This window comes from Siniperca chuatsi, linkage group LG12 (assembly GCF_020085105.1).
Source record: "Siniperca chuatsi isolate FFG_IHB_CAS linkage group LG12, ASM2008510v1, whole genome shotgun sequence".
NCBI classification, from domain to species: Eukaryota; Metazoa; Chordata; class Actinopteri; order Centrarchiformes; family Sinipercidae; genus Siniperca; species Siniperca chuatsi.
This window is the reverse complement of record NC_058053.1, coordinates 22,783,807-22,802,307: the sequence shown is the minus strand read 5'-3', so window position 1 is coordinate 22,802,307 and position 18,501 is coordinate 22,783,807. Positions and strand designations below refer to the sequence as shown.

The following is an 18,501-nucleotide window of genomic DNA, read 5'->3' as shown; positions in this document are numbered from 1 at the left end:
CCACCCTCAATACAGGTAATTTTCTTTTTATTTCAAAGAATATTATAAGTTTGCTCTGTTACAAAAGCAGTTTTAAAATCCGGGATAAAGGAACTTTTCCTGGAATAGTTTAAATATACAGAATTACACATATCCAGCAGATTCTGAGGCTGAAGTTACTCGCCAAAGTTGTGTCCGTGTCATTCTTTGATTTCTACAGAAAAACAAGGCATCCAGTGGTAAATAAATGTTTACAAAGCTAAGGTGCAATGTCAATGTCACTGAAAAAAACAGGTATTTTACATCTAATATACAATGCCTTTAATATGAGCCGTATAAAGGACAGTTCTGACTAAAATTATAACTATGGAGCTACTGCAACAGGACTGTAGAGTCTATGAAAGCTGCTCCTTAATTTTAACCCCCAAAATTGAGTAGGTTAAAAACATGTCTCCCTTCTCTTTCTTCATATTAACGGCAACTAAAGAGTTCTGAACTTGAGTTCTGAAAATTGTGTTACATTTACATTTTGCCTGGACAATGAAAGTAAAAGCAGAAGCAAAGTAAGGATAATAATTACACATTCACCAACCATGTAAATTACACATGTATAATGTCTCAATATATATATATATATAAATCAAAGTACAGGCAATGTCATTGACAATTTTGAAATTTAAGTATATAGACATGAAAATCAGTATCGTGCATTTGCATAAAACATGGACTCCTAACAGATTCTGCTAAATGGAAGAGACCCCACACATGAAGATGAGAGGCAGGAAGGTACTGAAGTAATATTCATGAGGAGGGTGCAGCATTTCATCAGATTAATAAACACACAAAGAGATCCAACTAACTATTTCTCACCCTAAAATCTGATGATCCTTGAGAAAATCAATGTCAGTTTACAATGATGAAGAACCTATTATGGGTAAGCCCTCAAACGCATACATACGTATGTGCACACATACACACAAAATGTCTTAAATATCTCAAATGCAACCACAGAATGCATTACAAGGCAGTGGGATTGTGGGAAAGTAATTTACACAAACTAGAACATAACATAACTGTTAACATATATATCTGATAGCTGAAAATGTAGTTTGCACATCAGAAATTCTGTTCAAAACATAGATCAACTACAGTGACGGATGCTGGTGAGGAAGAAGAAAAGAAAATGGAGCTCTTGCCTTTTAAATAACTGCACACTTTGTCCTCAAGCAAGCACCTACACCTTGTTCCACAAGTGCATAAATGCTGGCTTTGCAGAAACATGAGCTCTCACACCAATCCAGAGTGTTTCTATCAGATGAATTCACCTACAGACTTAAAAACAAGATTAAAAACTAAAAGAAAAACAAATCATTTTGGCCATGATCCCATTAGTGCAGATAAAATTAAAAATGTAATTTAGGTGTCAAATGGGGTTCAATCCACACTAGCATCTCGTGCATGTCTGCAAAGACTGATGGCCATTCATGAGCATTTTGGAACAGCTCAGTTTTCCCTGTCCGAACTCCAACGTGAGACTTGTGTTTTCAATTTTATTTACCCTGGAGAACGCTTTCGAAAAGTTGCGTTTTTGTATTTCTTGCAGGCTGTCTATAGTGGACACGTTTCAGCCGTGTTTTTCAGTCATCTGTTTCACAAGCATCTGACAGAACAGATATGCTTCGGTTTTGATCAATACAGCTGTCTGAACAAGCCGTGCAAAGGCTCACGATTCACTGGCGTTTTACATGCAGAGCTGCTATTTGAGTCCATTGTATTCCGACGTGCACATGTAATTACACTGATCTTGCATTAGGCTATATGGGCTGTCGAAACACTTTTAGTGTACAACAGTACTGTGGCTGAAGGTATCCAGTGTAGACACTGACGGGACTGCGGCTGTTGTGCTGCTGACATGTTGCTTTAGCTACATGGCCGGTGGAGACCAGGTAGTGTGAATAGATGGCCACAATGGAGAGAAAAATAAGCTTTTTTTTTTTTTTAAACACATGTATCTACATTAGTGTGGACAGGGCCTGAGCCGCTGTTACCACCTCAAAAGATATGGTAACGGACAAGTTGCGTGAATTCTTTAAAGGGGGTCGATTCAGAATTAGCATTGTGTGGGGTAGCTTTGCGTTGAACTGTAAATTGTAAAATGCTAATTTCTTCAGAATTAGGTAATGACTGCTCATTACATGGACCTGTAATGGTGAGCAAACCCAACTCTTCTTCTGTGTTGACCTGTGACATTTGTGAAGACCAGCACCGCATTCACTGTCAGCCAAGAAAAAGAAGTGAAGGACAGAAGTAAACTCCTGACGCCATGTTAGCCTCACATACAGTCGCCGAGGACATGCACACAGAGAGAGTCCTAACTCAGATGAGCAACAGACCTGCGTTAGATACACACCGGAGTCATTTCAACTTTTGTGGGCTGTGTTCAATTCAGCTTCTCCTCAGGCACAAAAAATGGCTAAAGGAATGTTCCCAAAGCAATTACCACACACAAACACTCACACAAGGTAAGCCAAATGAACACACCACTGGAAACTGAAATATCTGGAGTATGTATTCATCTCAGGTCTGCTGTCAGTTGGAGTTTTACAACAGAGGCTGCTGATAATATGCTGCCTGCTGCTGATGAGGAGCCTGGTGAGGGGGAGCAGCCACAGGATAGGACACAGGAGGCATGCTAGAGTTGTGATAGGTTGACATGTCCATGGCCACGCCCGCCTGGGGTGGGTAAGGCGCTCCAGCAGCTTGGTTCATGTACTGAGTATTCATACCACTGCTGTGAAGAAAATACAGATGTGACACTTAGTATCAACAGCAAATATGGAAACTGAGTCTCAACATGTAAAAATCATAGTCTATGTCTAGTCTATCATACTATGGTAAAAGGTACTACATTTAAAATCATAAACAAGGCAAATAATACATCTATAAAATACAATCCACAGCTGGGCAATCATCTATAGTCTTTCAGTGAAATCCTCTTGTGACGATATGCTAAAATCTTATTGCTATATTTTGTCCAAATTAAGTTTTTTTCTGATGCAACAGTTGAACACAGTTCATTGCACTGAACAACAATTTAATGGGTAATTTGTGATTTGCAGACATTTGCCATAACATGATATATATTGATATTGGAAAGTTATTCTAGTTAATATTATGATACTAATATAAGCCATGAGCTCTAATACAATCTATATTAGATTTAAAGCTACAACCAGCTGAGGATTCTGTGACCTTCTCTCACTCCAGGGACAAATATGATGAGGATCAGCCTAAATAATCAGTGTTGACAAGCAGTGAAAAATGGATGCATGAGTGGATAAAGTACCTTGCTTATCTGCTTATACCTATTTTGGATAAGTGACAAAAAAGCTACTTTTACCACTGAAGTGGAGAAAACTGTAAATAAATAAATGCAATCTGTGTTAAGCTTTTGTAGCACTAAGTCTACTTTTCACTGGGGGTTACTTTTTGTACTTCTTGCATGTTAATACAGACTGGTAGCTAGCCCTCTCTAACATATTAACTAGTGGTGACAGTCACCGGTTGTACTGGCTGCATACCTGTACTTGATTTACACAAACCTATTAACTTGTTACATAGAAATCAAGACAAATCACTCTGCCACTCCCAAATCAAACAGTCTGTGGACTGGTGTGATGCTCACCACCTTATTGTGAATGTGAAGAAAACTGAGGAGATTATATTCGATCCAAACTAAGTTGGTGACCACAGTCCAGCAATTATTCACAATGAACCCATAACTCAGGTATCTTCATACAAATATCTTGGTGTCCACATTGACAGCTCACTCACATGGCATGCACATGTTGAAAACCTTTGTTCTAGGCTACAACAGAGGGTGTATTTTTTTGAGAAGGCTGAGACTCTGTGGTGTAAATAGTAAACTCACTGATTTTGTTTTATCAAACGATTTTAGAGTGTAATTCGATACGGCATACATGTATGGTGTGGTAACCTGTCAGCACGGTTAAAGGCTAAGCTCGTCTTACTCAAACGGCCATGAAGCTCACAGGGGGGAAAAGATCACTATCTTCAGCCTTTATATGAAAAATATGTGCTCAGGGAGGCAAAAATTCATTAATTCCATCCTCCATCAAAATATTAAATAGCAACAAATACAAGTAGTGGTATTATATGTATATAATTACATTTGGGGACTAAGACATTTCTTAGAGATCTGGTTTGATTATACCTGATTTATTATTTCAAACTATTGTCTTTTATTACCTTTTATTATTTTAAAGCACTACTGTCTCACACGCAACGTGAATTTATTTATTTATGCATGAGCGTATGTATGATCTATGCGTGTATGTGCATTCTGACGTTGTTTGCAAGTGTGTTGTGTGATGCAGCGGCTTGGAGCCCAAGACAAATTTCCCTGCAGGACAATAAAGTATATCTGATTATAATGCAAACATGCAAAAACAACTCTCTGGTTTTACAAATCGGATTTAATTTACTTAATTTGTTTCTACTATCACAGTTTTTCCCCTAAAAAGTCCCATTTTTACAGTAGACCTTAATTTCTAACCTTTTAGTGAAAACATACACGCAGTAGTAAAAATAAAAAGAATGTAAAATAACATAGTTAAGCCCTTTGTCAGTGCTAGTCTATACCACTGACATTACTAGCACTCTACCTGACCTGTTAACTACCCAATATTCAAAATTAGTAGCTTGTTAATGCCAAAGATCTGAGGCATTGATCCACCTTTAATAGTCATATGACACGACCCTTGTCATTATTTGTATTTCAGAGTGTCTCTGCAGAGTTTCTACTCTGACAGCCTTACAGGTCCTGTTTACAGTGGTGGGGATGTTCTCTTACCACATGTAGGGAGGCTGAGCAGCTTGGCTGTTGGGTGGGGCTGAGATGTTGGGGGGCAGGGAGTGCAGTGGTCCGGGCTGGTCGGTGGGCAGGGCGTAGGGCTGCGCAGGAGGACCCTGCGGCATCGCTGGAGGCAGGTAGGGAGCGCCGGCTGGGCCGAGGTAGCCCTGAGTAGACCAAAGGGGGAGAAGCAGGATGGCTTTAATAAGTACTGAGAACATGATTGTTACGGCCACAGCTAGTACTCGTTGACACCAGTCAAGGCGGCTGGGAGTTTCAACGTGCCTCTCGTTATTGTTTCAGACTCCAGAAAGACTCCAGTAAGCCACTGTGCCAATTGGTCTTCATGCTAAGCTAAGGGTTGCTGGCTGTAGCTTCATATTTAGTGTACAGGCATGACAGTGGTATAAATCTTTTCATCTAACTCTTGGCAAGACAGCAAATAAGTGTATTTCCCAAATATCAAACTATTCCTTTAAGCTCTAAGTAAAAATGAAAAACTTAAGTACAAAAACTACAACATTCTTTGTTTTTGAGTTTCTGAGCTTATAAATCCAGAGAGTTTCTTTCCATTTCCTCAGAAAGTTAATATCATCTGTCTCTGTCCCAGGTTGACCCTAGAATCACTGATAAAAGAGAAGTTCATCATTGAATGTTTGGCCTCAAGAAAATGCCTGGCTACTGGGAGTTAGATACAATGCAAGATATAAAATACCCACTTGTTGGATGAATAAAGTGCAGACTATTCCAGTAAATCAGGTCGTGTTGCTGCATAATTTGACACTTTATTCAAACTATGAAGAAGAGCGACAGCAACCAAGATATACAGTAGCTGTTTATATTAATATAATATTATATAAAATATAAAGTATATATAGTATCAGGATTTTACTTTTCTAATTCTAAGTCCTTATGTATAACAAAATCCTCGTCATTGCAGGTGCAACAACCACCTGGTAGGGAGTTATACAGTACTTTGCAATAAATAAATGAATAAATAAATAAATAATGAAGGGCAAAAAACAAACCACCAAAAAAAGAACGAGCAGCACTCTGGTGCGAGCCTGCCCTGTGAAGTGGACATTTTTCTAAATCGCGGGCAGAGACAGTGACATCAATCACTACAGAGAAAACAGCCACTGCCAAGAAAACCCAGGCAGCCTCCGACTCTCCAGGGAGGAAAAAAAGGCTGACTGAATGTCAAGCTATCAGGACGAGTATAAGAAGCAACAAAATCAACTGCTTTACTGGCCAAATATAACACACAAGTACAGGATGTGAGAAATGAAATATGAGTCTAAATAATATAGTATTTTCATGTGACTGCTCTGAATGATTTTCCTCCACATTAGTACTCTGCTGTCTCCGTGGGTGGGCACAATGGTAGTTAACACAGTTTGTCCAAAACAAACCTTTTCTTTAACACAGAAAATATCCAGCCTTTAGTGTTCTAAACTGTGAACCAACCTCTGACTGAATCCATTCTTAAAAATTATGTATGACTTGGTACCGCCTTTTATTGGCTTGGCACGCATCACAAGACAAAGAGACAAAGAGAGAGAGAAGATGACTATAGTACAACAACAAGAATCTTGAATGATGCGATTTGAAGTTGACCAAGCATACATGAATTCAACGTATTAATTTTATAGGGAAATTAAGCCCATTCATACAATAATTCACCATCATGTGCGTAAGTGGTCTGTCATTTAGACTGGAGACATACTGAATAATTACCTACAGTTTCTGTGGTTCAGTTAACTTGACAACAAACAACACTTTCCCCAAGAGCCTTGAACTAGGGCTGCATGATATGGTAAAAATAAACAAAAAAAAAACATTATTAACAAAATCACATGGCGATTATTTTGACAGATTTCACGATATGATTCATGATTAGTGGGAATGATCATTTTTGCATCACAATTTTCATTTTCATTAAAATCATGATAATGTGACATTTGTTGGGGTCTGTACCAAACAAACATCTCTTACATCTGGAGAACAAGATTTGTAGGCCAGGGCATCAATGCGGCACTACAGTACTTCATTATAATGCTGTTTTCTCACATATTATACTTTTATCAAGAAATTGCAGCTTCTACATCACACACACTTGTCCTGTCAATGCCAGCGTAGACAGTATTAATACATGAGCCAGCCACTGGAAATCCAGTCTAAAAAAGAGTTAAAAGCTAGGTACCTATGTTATTTTGTACATTGTCTTGTGACTTTTTCATTTGGTTGTGAACTGCAGTTTTGTGATTGATCAACTGACTGACTGATTGATTTAGACAGGCTTGTATTTTTACTGTCCTCTGATGCAAAGCTTATAAAATTAAATGTTTACGTATAAATGCTAAACAAGATTAAATCATTGTTAAAGTGAGATTTTGGGCAGCACAGAGGACAACTTTAGCGCATTTTTCTGACCTGCATGGCTACAGCTGAGCCCGTTGGTGCATACTGCGCCTGCATCTTGGAGTAAGCCGAGTAGAACGGAGCCTCGTTCATGAGCTTGTTGTAAAGCTCCAGGGCCTCCAGAACTTTCACATTCAACTCTGACAACTCCGAGTGTTTCCTGCAACATAGAGAGAGACATTTATTGGATGAGGATGATTTGTACAACAGTCCAAGTGGGACGCCCCAGTAGCTTACCTGGTAGAGAGCGTACCATGAATTAAATCATTACCGCAGCGGCCCGGGTTCAAATCCGGCCCAGGCCTTTTGCTGCATGTCAACCGCCCTAACCTAGTTGGGCCTTTAATGAAGCAGTAATAATAATGTTGATAAATCTAATAAATTTACATCCATAACACACTACCTGTCAATCTCCTGTAGCTTCTCATCAATCATTGGGTTCATCTGTTCACATGCACCTGTTCAGATATGTACAGTTAGGGAGGGAAACAGAAAGAGTTAGAAAACAACAGTGTAGCTCAGACCGACTGCAGTTGTCACTGGCAGAGCGCCTAGATTTACACCAGCATTAAGGTTTATACCCTCCAGCTGGATCAGCTCTGGGGAGTCAGGAGCCGGATCTGCAGGATCTGCATTCTGCAGCAGTGCCAGTGTTCTGTCCATCTTCCCCTGCAGAAAGAAGAGAGCAGGTTTGGGTTGGTAGTTTGATTGAGAGGTGATTTGGGTTTTGTAAATGTATGTGCACTGAGGAAATATAGTACCTCGTCAATGAAGACAGGCTCAGGCTCAACTTTGGTTTCCAGAGGTGTCTCTTCAGGACTGGTTGTCTTTTCAACATAGGCCACTGGGGAGGAAAAGGCTGAGTTCAATTAGCAGTTCTGAAACTAATTTGCTCCAGTATAAATCAAATAGCTGAAGAGCACAGAGGCTGTATGCTCTAAAAGGTAGAAACTTAAACCAGAAAAACCAGAGAGTGTGCAATGTTCACTTCACTCAGATTCAATAGAAAGACCAACCTGGCTCTGGCTCAGCATTCAGATTGGTTGTGACAAAGTTGGAGGGGAAAAGCCCCACTCCTCTGTGGTTCTCTCCTTTCCACCAGTTTGGATCGCTATAAATAAAATCATGAAATGAGAATTGACATCAATGCAAGAGCTTCTAAGAGTGGGCCATACTGTCTGAGTTTCAGACCAGTCAGAGCCATCACAATATAAAAATGTTGGATTAAATTAAAATGAATTTGTCAAGTTATGGTGTCTGCCACTGATGTGCAAAAATCAGCTGCTAAATGGGTCATACCTAGGATTTTAGTCTTTTAGTCTTCCGGTGTGTTCCTGGAACATACTTTGCCCCGCTATTAAGACTGACATATATCTACATTATTTGGAGCAAATTTAGAAGGTAAATCAGGAAGGTTGTATAAAATGATGTGGCTCTTTTAAGGAAAGAAAAGCATACATGAATACCTTATAATTTACAGCTGAACAGCTGTTGTTTTATGATGATCAATGAGTGGAAATCAGAATTTAAGCACCTTTTCTTTTTTTCTTTAAACACAGGTTATATCACTCCAAAAACACTATATAAAGTCTTTGCTCACCATATGCAAGATTCATTTAACTGCATCCTTCAATTTGCAGGTTCAAATTCTGGACACAATTAAACCAAGCACAGATGTGTAAATACATCCTATATATAAAATTCTGTGAGATTATTGGGATTGGATTCATACTTCTGGGTGCTTCTTTGACACACTGTCAACAAGCCCTGGGATATTATAAGCTTTATAAAAGGTAGGATTTATTGCACAGGTGTTGTATTAGCCTGCATGTAGCTGAAGAAAATATAAAATGATGCTTGTCTGCGTTTCGTAATCGGAGAATATCACTGCTTTGAACGAAACTGATCAGAAAATCTGCAACACCAATGGCAGAGCACTAAAATTAGTATTTTGAAGATAAAGCAGAGGTGATTCATGATTGGACGTGTTATGAAACATTACCTGTCATCCAAAACCAGAATAAGTTCTCCAGTTTTGAAGGTCAGCTCATTATCTTCAGCCGCTTCGAAGTCGTACAGCGCACGCACCTTCCGGGCCTCTTGCCCCCCGCTGCCGTTGGTGTAGTTTGGGGGTTCAGAGGTCACGGTCAGGGGCCATGTCTCCGCCTGCTGCTTCTGCTCCTGCAAGGATAGCTCGATGGCTGGGAGAGGTGGAGGTTTGGATGGGAAGAAGAGAGAACAGAGAGAACAGAAGAGAGGTGGAAAGGAGAAGAGGATGTTTGTCAAATGTCCAACGCATGGTCTTCACGCAGACACAGGATTAATCTTTATATTTTATTTTCAGAACACAAACAGCTCTCAGAAGACTACTGCAATGTAAGATGAAAATAATCAATAACCCATGCATCAGGAACATACTGTAAAATCCAGTCGATAATCAATTTAAACTATTCTACTCCTTAGAAAAAGAGAATATTGGTACAAACCGATAATAATAAGCCTTAAACAGTGCAGTAGTTGGAAAATATGCATCTGTTGTAGAAAATGATGCTTAAAACAACAGATGATAACGGTGTGTGTGTGTAGAGCTGAATAATGGCGTCTCACTTTACCTTTGGCCAGGTTGTCATCATCCGATGACTTGCCCGCAGCAGGTGTGCTGACCTTCGTGGTGGACCCCTGTGGTCAATTTAGAAAGATAAGGTCACGTTTTGTGCATGCGTGTGTATATGTATGCGCATATGCATACATACATGCATGCACACACATACATACATACATGAGGGAGTGCAGCACAAAAGACTAGAATTGTAAAACAGATTTACAGTGACTGTAATGCCACCTGCAGTTCATGTAGGGTACTACACATTGGTCAGAGCCTTGGACAGAAACCCTCCACACAGCTGTCTCATTATCTTTTGTCTAAGGTAACCTAAGGCAGCTCTCTGACATGGCAATGAGGTCAAAGTGGACAAAAAACAGGTCAACTGTACTTTGTTGCCAGTGCTGAACAACAACTCTTCACACCAACATATTCACAGTGGGTGAATTAATGCTTAATACTGGTAGTTGGAGAAACAAAGTATTACAGAGGCTGGTCCAATGTCTCTTTTCCACATACAGTATCAAGGAGAATCTAACATCCAGGAGCAGATTTACAGGGTGCAGGATGCAAGCTGTAATTTACTGAGAATTGTCTCACTTATGGGTCCTCCTAACGTGGAAATACAGACTAATCAAAGAAAAAATAATTTCCTTATTCATACCCACAGGGAATACTGTGTAAAAGGTAAAATATATACAGATACTGTTCAATATTTTAGTATAAAAACAATTAAAAGTAATGTGATCTCCAAAAGCTGTGCCAGTGCCAGTTTGTGCGTGACGGGTGGAGTTTTCATTCCATCTAAAACTGGCACACAAATGACTTTAACCAATAGACTGCAGTTTGTTTTCTTGCTGCACAATGTGTACCAACAGAGAGGTCAACAACAGGGACTGGAAAACTCATTTGTTTTACATGGCTTGATAGTGTGGCTGACAGAAAAACAAAAATGTCCGTCTAAAAATGACATTAAGTTCAGCATGATCTTAGAGGTTCAGCTGAAGGTAAATACTAGCAAGCATTGCCACAGCTTGAGTCACACTACCTGCTGCTGTTTGCTCATCAGCTGATAGGGATTAAATGTCATGCCTGCTGCCTCATGTGCCACCTGCTCTCCATTAAAGCAGGTTTCCCAGTCCTTCCCATAACATAATACGCAGCACACCACCACAGCCAAATGGAGCACAGCCAGTGGCAAAAAAGTTTTCTGATCATTCCTATGAAAGCCACAATGATGTTTATTAATCTATGTTCTGAGTTGTCTGTTTGTACTGTAAACAGGTTGAAATGGATCAAATTGATCAGTTGTACAGTGTGTTGTACATTTATCTCTGTTATTGTGGATTATTTTCCCAGATTGATATACACTCAGTGGCCACTTTGCACTGTAAAATCTAATGCAATCTAATACAACAACTCTGCCATAAATTCACCACAAAAGATACATACAGATACAATTTTATCATGGATAAAAAAAAACATTCAAGATAAGTTTATCGTAGTGAATTTCCATTATCGGGATAATCATGAATATCCTCACAAGTGACCTGAAAAGCCCAAACCAAATAAACACAGGGAATTTGTTTGTTATTTGCCTTTTAAGAGGTAGTGTTTCTGCATGCTAGTGAATGTGTTTTACAAATTCACAGTGCATGCATAATTTGACTGTAAGTAACATGAAAAAAAAAACAAAAGGTGAAAAATATACCATTAATCTCAGTAGACATAATTTGTGGTGATGTTTGACTTGCTTATTAATTCCTCTTTTCTCCCTTAAAATACACTTTCGAAAGTGGAGTGACAAACTCAGACTATTACCAGAGACTACGACCTCAGATGATACAGTTGTAGGTCAGCTGCTTTACGACAACCTGAGAGCAAAGTCCACTTCAACCCTTGACATATATAAGGTTGTTACATAACAATTCACACAGACATCAAATAACAGAACAGAAACAAGAAGAGAACAGCTGTCCAAAACAATCATAAACACAGTCCTGATCCTGGAACATACACACACATATCCACAGAATGATGTGAAATATGTGAAGAGGAAATTCCACTGTAAGCACTTGCCATACAAACGCAGACGGACAAGCGCCACCCAACCTGAACTTCACACTGGCAACACGCTGGTCTGCAATGAAACCACAGCCATAACGACTGCTTCAGGCTGGACAAAAAGCCTCTACGCTTATTTTCTTATTGTGGTCTATGGACTAAAACTGTAATTAGGGGAAGAAAACTAGCAAAACAAAGCAGGGTGAAAGACAACTGCTAACACATTACATCTGCTGAACGATACTCAAGTCAAAACATGCAGTTTCCAACATATGAGACAAAGTGCTGCAACAGGATATAACAAAATGTTGCTAAATCTGGCTGTGGCTGAAAAGTTTTACTTGCCAACAGCCACTTTGGCAAGCAACCAAATTGTAGTTCCTTTTTGTAAAATAAAAGCTGGCTGGTATCATGGTGAAAGTGGAAGACAAAATAAGTTTTATTCTCTCTGAGAGGAGCTAGACTAAGTAATGAAGGCTTACCATGAATACTAATTTGCTTCACCAAATTGGTATTCACAAGAGGCCTGTTGTGCTGTGTATGTTAAGGCATTCAAGATATTTTGTCCCAATTTTTTATGTACAAGGGAGGCATCTTTGATTTCAAAAACTGGGTACTTTAAGCCTGTGAGGGTTAAATTACGGACCAGATTTGAAGACAGTTTGTAAACTTCAGTGGAATTTTTTTTTTTTAATTAATGTGAATTTCAGTGTTGATGTGTTGTGAACTGTTGATTTACTTGAAAATTGTTTAGGCTATACATAAAAAGTAAAAAAAAAAAGTAAAAAAACAAAACAGGGAAGAGATTGGGGTTAAAAGATGTTGAAAGAACATGGAATATACAGTTTTTTTAACTGAATAATTAAGTTTAAGCCCCCCCCCCCGACTGGTTTAACATTATTCACCTCTACCATGTAAAAAATGTTATTTTGAAACAGTGGTTGTAATGTTGTCTTGTAAGAGATGTAAGAGGTCCTTTATACTTTTTGTCATTTATGTTTGTCTGGTGAAGCTGCATGACTAAATGATGGATTGTATATGAAGAAACTGGGAAAAACCCATCAGATACCACCCTGATGAATGATAAAGGCAAGATAGGATTTGATTTGCACCTTGCTTTGTGTACGTTGATCTAAACCAGACATTCACATTCTGTATGTCAACAAACCGGTGAGGATGCAGAGGGGAAGCTGATGCCCTCATCTTTCAGAGACTTGATGGTGGCACCGATCAGGCTGAGTTGTGGATCCTTCTGGAAGTCTTCTGCCCACTCCATCATCAGAGCCTTTAGCTTTTCACACACCTTAGGATGGGCCTACAAAAGGACATGCAAACAAACAGCTGTGTTGCTTTCTCCCATGTTTTCATGCCAGAAGGAGACTCTAATGGCTGCCCAATAACATGGCTCTAACACAGTTAAGGATAGGACTGAAACCCTATTGTGTTTGTGCTGTCTTATTACTATTTGTACTTTGCTCAAATTGCTGTGAGCTGGAATGAGCTAGAAACACGAAACTTGGCCAAATAACTGGAAATGATGTGCATGTGCTTCCACAGAAATATGAGCCCCATCGGCCACATGGTGGCGCTGTATTAAGGCCCAAAAATGCAATTTTGAACAGGCCACGCCCCTCACACCGTAAGTCCGAATGACTTGAAATTTCTCACACAAGTCCAGTTCAATGTGCTCTACAAAAAAGCCTCTTGGACCAATAAAGCCTGCCTAACTAGATTTTCCACCATTTTGAATTTTTTGAAAAACACATTTCCTCCTAAACTGTAGGTCCGATTGCTACCAAATTTTCGGTGGATCATCATTGGATGAAGCTTATCAAAAGTTGTATAAAGCTTGTTGATATCTTATTTAGTTTAAGATATTGACCAATGAACTTCAAAAGCACATAAAAAGATCAACTCAACAACTGTTGGGCCAATCATCACAAAACTTCCAGGTTATGTCCACATAAGAACCTGAAACATGCCCTGAAATTTTCTTTCAAATAAACTGCTAGGGGGCACTACAATTGCAGAAAATGGGCATGGCATAATACAAATCAGACTATGAATCAGAAATTGTTTGTTTTTATTTCACCGCTTTTGTCACGTCTAGGCCACATTTGACCAGGTCCAGATAAAAAGCTTTAAACTTCTAACAGTCTATGTTGGCTTGAATCCCGGATTTGCCGCTTGCGGCTATATTTATGATTCTATCTGTGACATTTCAGTTAACCTTCTTCAGAGTGTGAGGGAGTACATGTGTGAGAATGACACTGGTCAAGTGTGTGCAAAGAGATGACAGCCCGATATAGTTACAAAATAGGTAAAGTGAGGAAAAAAAAAAAAAAAAAAAGACAAGTTTACATACCCTGCTCAGCACACTCCGTACATCACTGGCAAACTCCCTTGAGCAGATTTCCAAGTGGAATATTTTGCCGCAGTTTGACACACAAGCACCAAGCAACTGCAAGAGAAGAAGTCGGGATTGTAAAAATGAGATGAAACAGCTGGTACATATTATTGCAACAAAAAAAAAGGAGGATTTTTCAATGTATTTCAACCAAGGAAGAGGATTTTTTTCTACCACTCATATTACTGAATTATTTAAAGTTCATATTAATAGCAGGTGAAGCTTTTGTAATAATAAATGGTTTTGATGACTATGGGGCTTTAATTATCTGAATGAGTGGACGCAGAGATCTAAATATAGAGCAGGCCATGTGACAGTTTTTGCTCATGATGACTCAGACAGAGACAGAGAAACAGCTCTCATATTGCTCATTTGAATAAATCCTCCTATTATGATATCTTCCACTTTCCTGTATGGGGGAATTTTATGGGGAATTCCTGTATGGGGAATATTAAATCAATATACTGCAGTAAAATTGCATTGGTAAACACTTATTTCTCACGCCTAAATGGGACAGAAGAGTTTGACCCTCCCCAAATCTATTGAACTTCATGTTTATTTATTTTCTGTTGTTCAAGGAGAATTTTGTATACTTTGTGTTGTGAACATCTGCTGCAGACATATGAAGAAAAATACAGTATGTTTGGGATAACCATGATACTGTAGCTGCCTATTGGTTATTTCCATTTTGGGCAACACTATTTGCATATGAACATGAAGTTGGCCCTGACAGAGTGATATTTTAAGGTTGTTGTTATCTTGATCCATTTGTAACTGTTGCTTTGTGAAGCACTTTGAGATCAATTAGTTTTGTAATTACATTATTTTTGACTTAATAACATCAGTCCCCCAGTCTATGAAGCATATCCAGTAATCAACTTAATAATATCGATATTGGGTCCACAGTTTTTAGCTATGGAAGAGAATTTATTCTCATCTTAGTTTCCAGTTATTTTTAATGAGTGTATTTTCATGAAATTTGGGCATGCTATATGAAACTGTCTTTTTGATGTAAAATTGTAAGAAGATTTTGAGCAGAAAAATGAATGAATGCTTTTACTGATAATGGCTATAACGTGGATATGTTATATACAGTTATACGGTTTGCTGGGGAAGAGTAAATTCAAGATGTGTGTACATTTGGTGGCATCAACGCATTGCAACAAACTTACATTGAGGGCCTGCATGGCAACATGAGGCACTTTGTGGTTGACTCTCTTCATAATGGATCTCAAGCTTTCCTTTGGTCTGAAACAGAAGAGAAAGGAATAGATGAATGAATTGCTAGTACGATAATTACTAAACAACAAACACAGTGTCCTTGCACTTGAGATGCTCCTGCACAGGTCCTGATGATATCTAGGGTAGACTATTTTCAAATTCAAAGTCTCGTACAAATGAACTGTCCACAGTGCTGCCCAAATGCTAATGACCTCTTATTACTCAAAAGGAAAATGCCATTTTCCAGCTTACCCATTGGTGGTCGTTCCAATCTTATCGCAGATGTCCATAATGAGTCCCCAGTCATCTGTTGTGTTGTTTTCACTGGTTGCCTTCTCTGGAAATATGTCAACATTTGGTCAGTACAGTGCATCTGGTCCAGTGAGAAAATATCTTCACTGGTATAACGGCTGCATGTCTTCAGACATAATGTATTCATGGGCAGACATGCCAGTCGCAGTGGGCAAGTGTTGAGCGACCACATTTTAGAACTGGTTAATGTTGTACCAAAGCCTGTCTGCTTAAAGTTGAAAAAATATATATTTTGGAAGAGTCCTATAAGCCAACTAAATTTCACATTTTATGCTGTTTTATTGTGTGAACTTGCAGGTTTTCCCCAGTGAACTGTTTAGTTTAGATGTTAAGCCATCCCAATCTTGAAGCATTTTAACTCGTGATCAGGTTAGTAGGTGACATCCTAAACAACAGCCACACTCATTCAATGACTTAAAAAAACAAAACACATATTCTCTTTTCCCCTAAAAGTTAATGTTTAGTTATGTAATATTTTAGAAAAGTGTATTAATTCTTATGATGGTAGTGGAGGCTGTCTTTTTGTCAAGTGAGGTGAGGCTGCTTTGTGATATGTTAGCAGGAAATCACTCAAATGCACATTTCCAACTCATAGTAAACTCTGTCATGAGACTCATCATTCTGACTATTTAACATTCAGAGAACCAGTTAAGTGTAACAGGGCACTATTGTCTATCATACAAGAACTGTGGTGTTGCAGGGACAGATGGTGACCTAGGAAGTTTGCATGTAAATTTACATAACACGACTATGAGAAAAAGAAATATCAAAAACACAAATCTACCAAGCTAAAACATTATAATCAAACTGACTCAAAGTGGTGAAGAGTCTTAAAATTAAATTAAAAAGAAAATTAATTGCCAACAATTCTGATTAGGGCAGTAAACTAACGATTATATTAATTGTCCATTCATCTACATCACTTTCTCAATTAATTGTTTGATCAATAAAATGTCAGAGAATACAGAAAAATGCCCATCACAAATACTTAAAGCCCAAGGTGACATCTTTAAATTGCCTGTTTTGTGTGACTAACAGTCCAAAACCATAATATATTCCCTCATCTGTCACATAAGGTTAAGAAAAACAGCAAATCTTCACAACTGAGAACTGGAACCAGATAAATGTTTGGCACTTCTGCTTGACAAATTCCTTCATCAATTAATTGATGATGAAAATATCTGCTGATAAATTTTCCGTCAACTGACTAATCCATTAATTGGCCAATAAGTTCAGCTTTCATTTTGACATTTGATTAATCGTTTAAGTGAAAAGCAAAAACATCAACAATTCTTTGGTTCCACCTTCTCATATATAACGATTTTATGTCAATGTAAACTGAATATCTTCGGGTTGTGGACTGTTCAAAAAAAATTGCGATGGGCATTTCTCACAGACTATACTAATCGAAATAAAGAAAATCAACAGATAAATGGACATTTAAAATAATCGTTAATGTTTACCCTAATCCTAAGCCAAATTTAGAAATAATCGAACTATATAACTATTGTGACCTGATTTGGGATCAGGTGATCTTGTAACTGACGTTAGCCAGTGACGGTTTATATGAATCAGAATCGAAGTTAGTTACTAAGCAGTCGCTTATCCTAGCAAATGAACTGATCGATAAACTTAATGGAAGTTGTTGAAAACCAGTCAGCTTGTCAGCTACACACTAAGAAATTGGCTGAGACTTATGGATGTTGTTGTTACAGAAACTGGCAGTGCTGACTAAACTTACAACGCTACGGCTAACTAAAGAACTCAAGCTAAGCTAACGTTAGCTTCAAGTGGTGTTGGCCCTATCGTTAGCTAGCACTGACAAACTGAAAACACCAAATAAACAGCACTTCACTTACCAACATCTTGGTCAAATGGGTTCTGGGCAAACAAAGGCATGCTAGCGATTTAAAAAGAGCCAGACTATTTGACGAAAAACAAGTATGTGTGTTCTCCAGACTAAACCTAAACAAATATCTCTTCCTTGTCCATTAATCTCGAACCAGTTGCTCTTCCGGAAACTTGGCTGCCTTGGATAACGCCTGAACAGTATTTTTAAATGCCGGAATGCAGTGGGCAAAGTATATTTTTAATACTTGTATAGCGTTTAATTAGTTCTATTTTTAATTGTTGAAAGTACAGCACGTTGACATAAATTCCTAAAAATGTTCCGCACAATACTTGGCACTTGAGTTTAACACCATAGACTTTATATACAGTTCACACTCTAAAGAGGCTAGTAAAACACTGAAATCTAGTGGGGGAAAGAGGAACGTGAGCGCACAAAGACTTATTTCATCATGTCCAGCACAGTCACAGTAAAGTCAAAGTACTGGTTCCACCCCAGCACATTAGATTTGACTGTACCTTTAAAGTGTTACCTTTAAGCTTTAGACGGTGTGGGACTTGTAGCCCTTCTACACAGTCCCTCAATTTTAGGACAATGTAGCAGGACAATTATTCTAAACATACATACAAGGCAACCAAAGAGATTTTTTGAGGGCCAGACAGTGAAATGTTGTTGTCAGACACACAAACTTAATACAACTGATCATGCTGCTGAAGCAAGAATCAGAATCAGAAATACTTTATTGATCCCCGAGGCTGCTCACTATCACATCA

The 18,501-nt window shown here is 38.5% G+C and overlaps 1 protein-coding gene across 1 annotated transcript; it reads right to left on the bottom strand.

Annotated features, from left to right (window-relative positions):
- Positions 1-10: 10 nt before the first annotated feature.
- stam2 (signal transducing adaptor molecule (SH3 domain and ITAM motif) 2) lies at positions 11-17,919 on the bottom strand. Its single transcript, XM_044215764.1, has 14 exons — positions 17,739-17,919; positions 15,820-15,904; positions 15,519-15,594; positions 14,305-14,400; positions 13,108-13,254; positions 9,886-9,952; positions 9,276-9,474; positions 8,290-8,384; positions 8,035-8,117; positions 7,855-7,942; positions 7,677-7,731; positions 7,286-7,433; positions 4,853-5,019; positions 11-2,770 (listed from the first exon to the last, which is right to left on the bottom strand). Exons 1-14 carry the CDS (start codon positions 17,776-17,778, stop codon positions 2,581-2,583), a joined length of 1,536 nt encoding a protein of 511 aa, XP_044071699.1. The 5' UTR covers positions 17,779-17,919; the 3' UTR covers positions 11-2,580.
- Between the last annotated feature and the right edge of the window lie 582 nt (positions 17,920-18,501).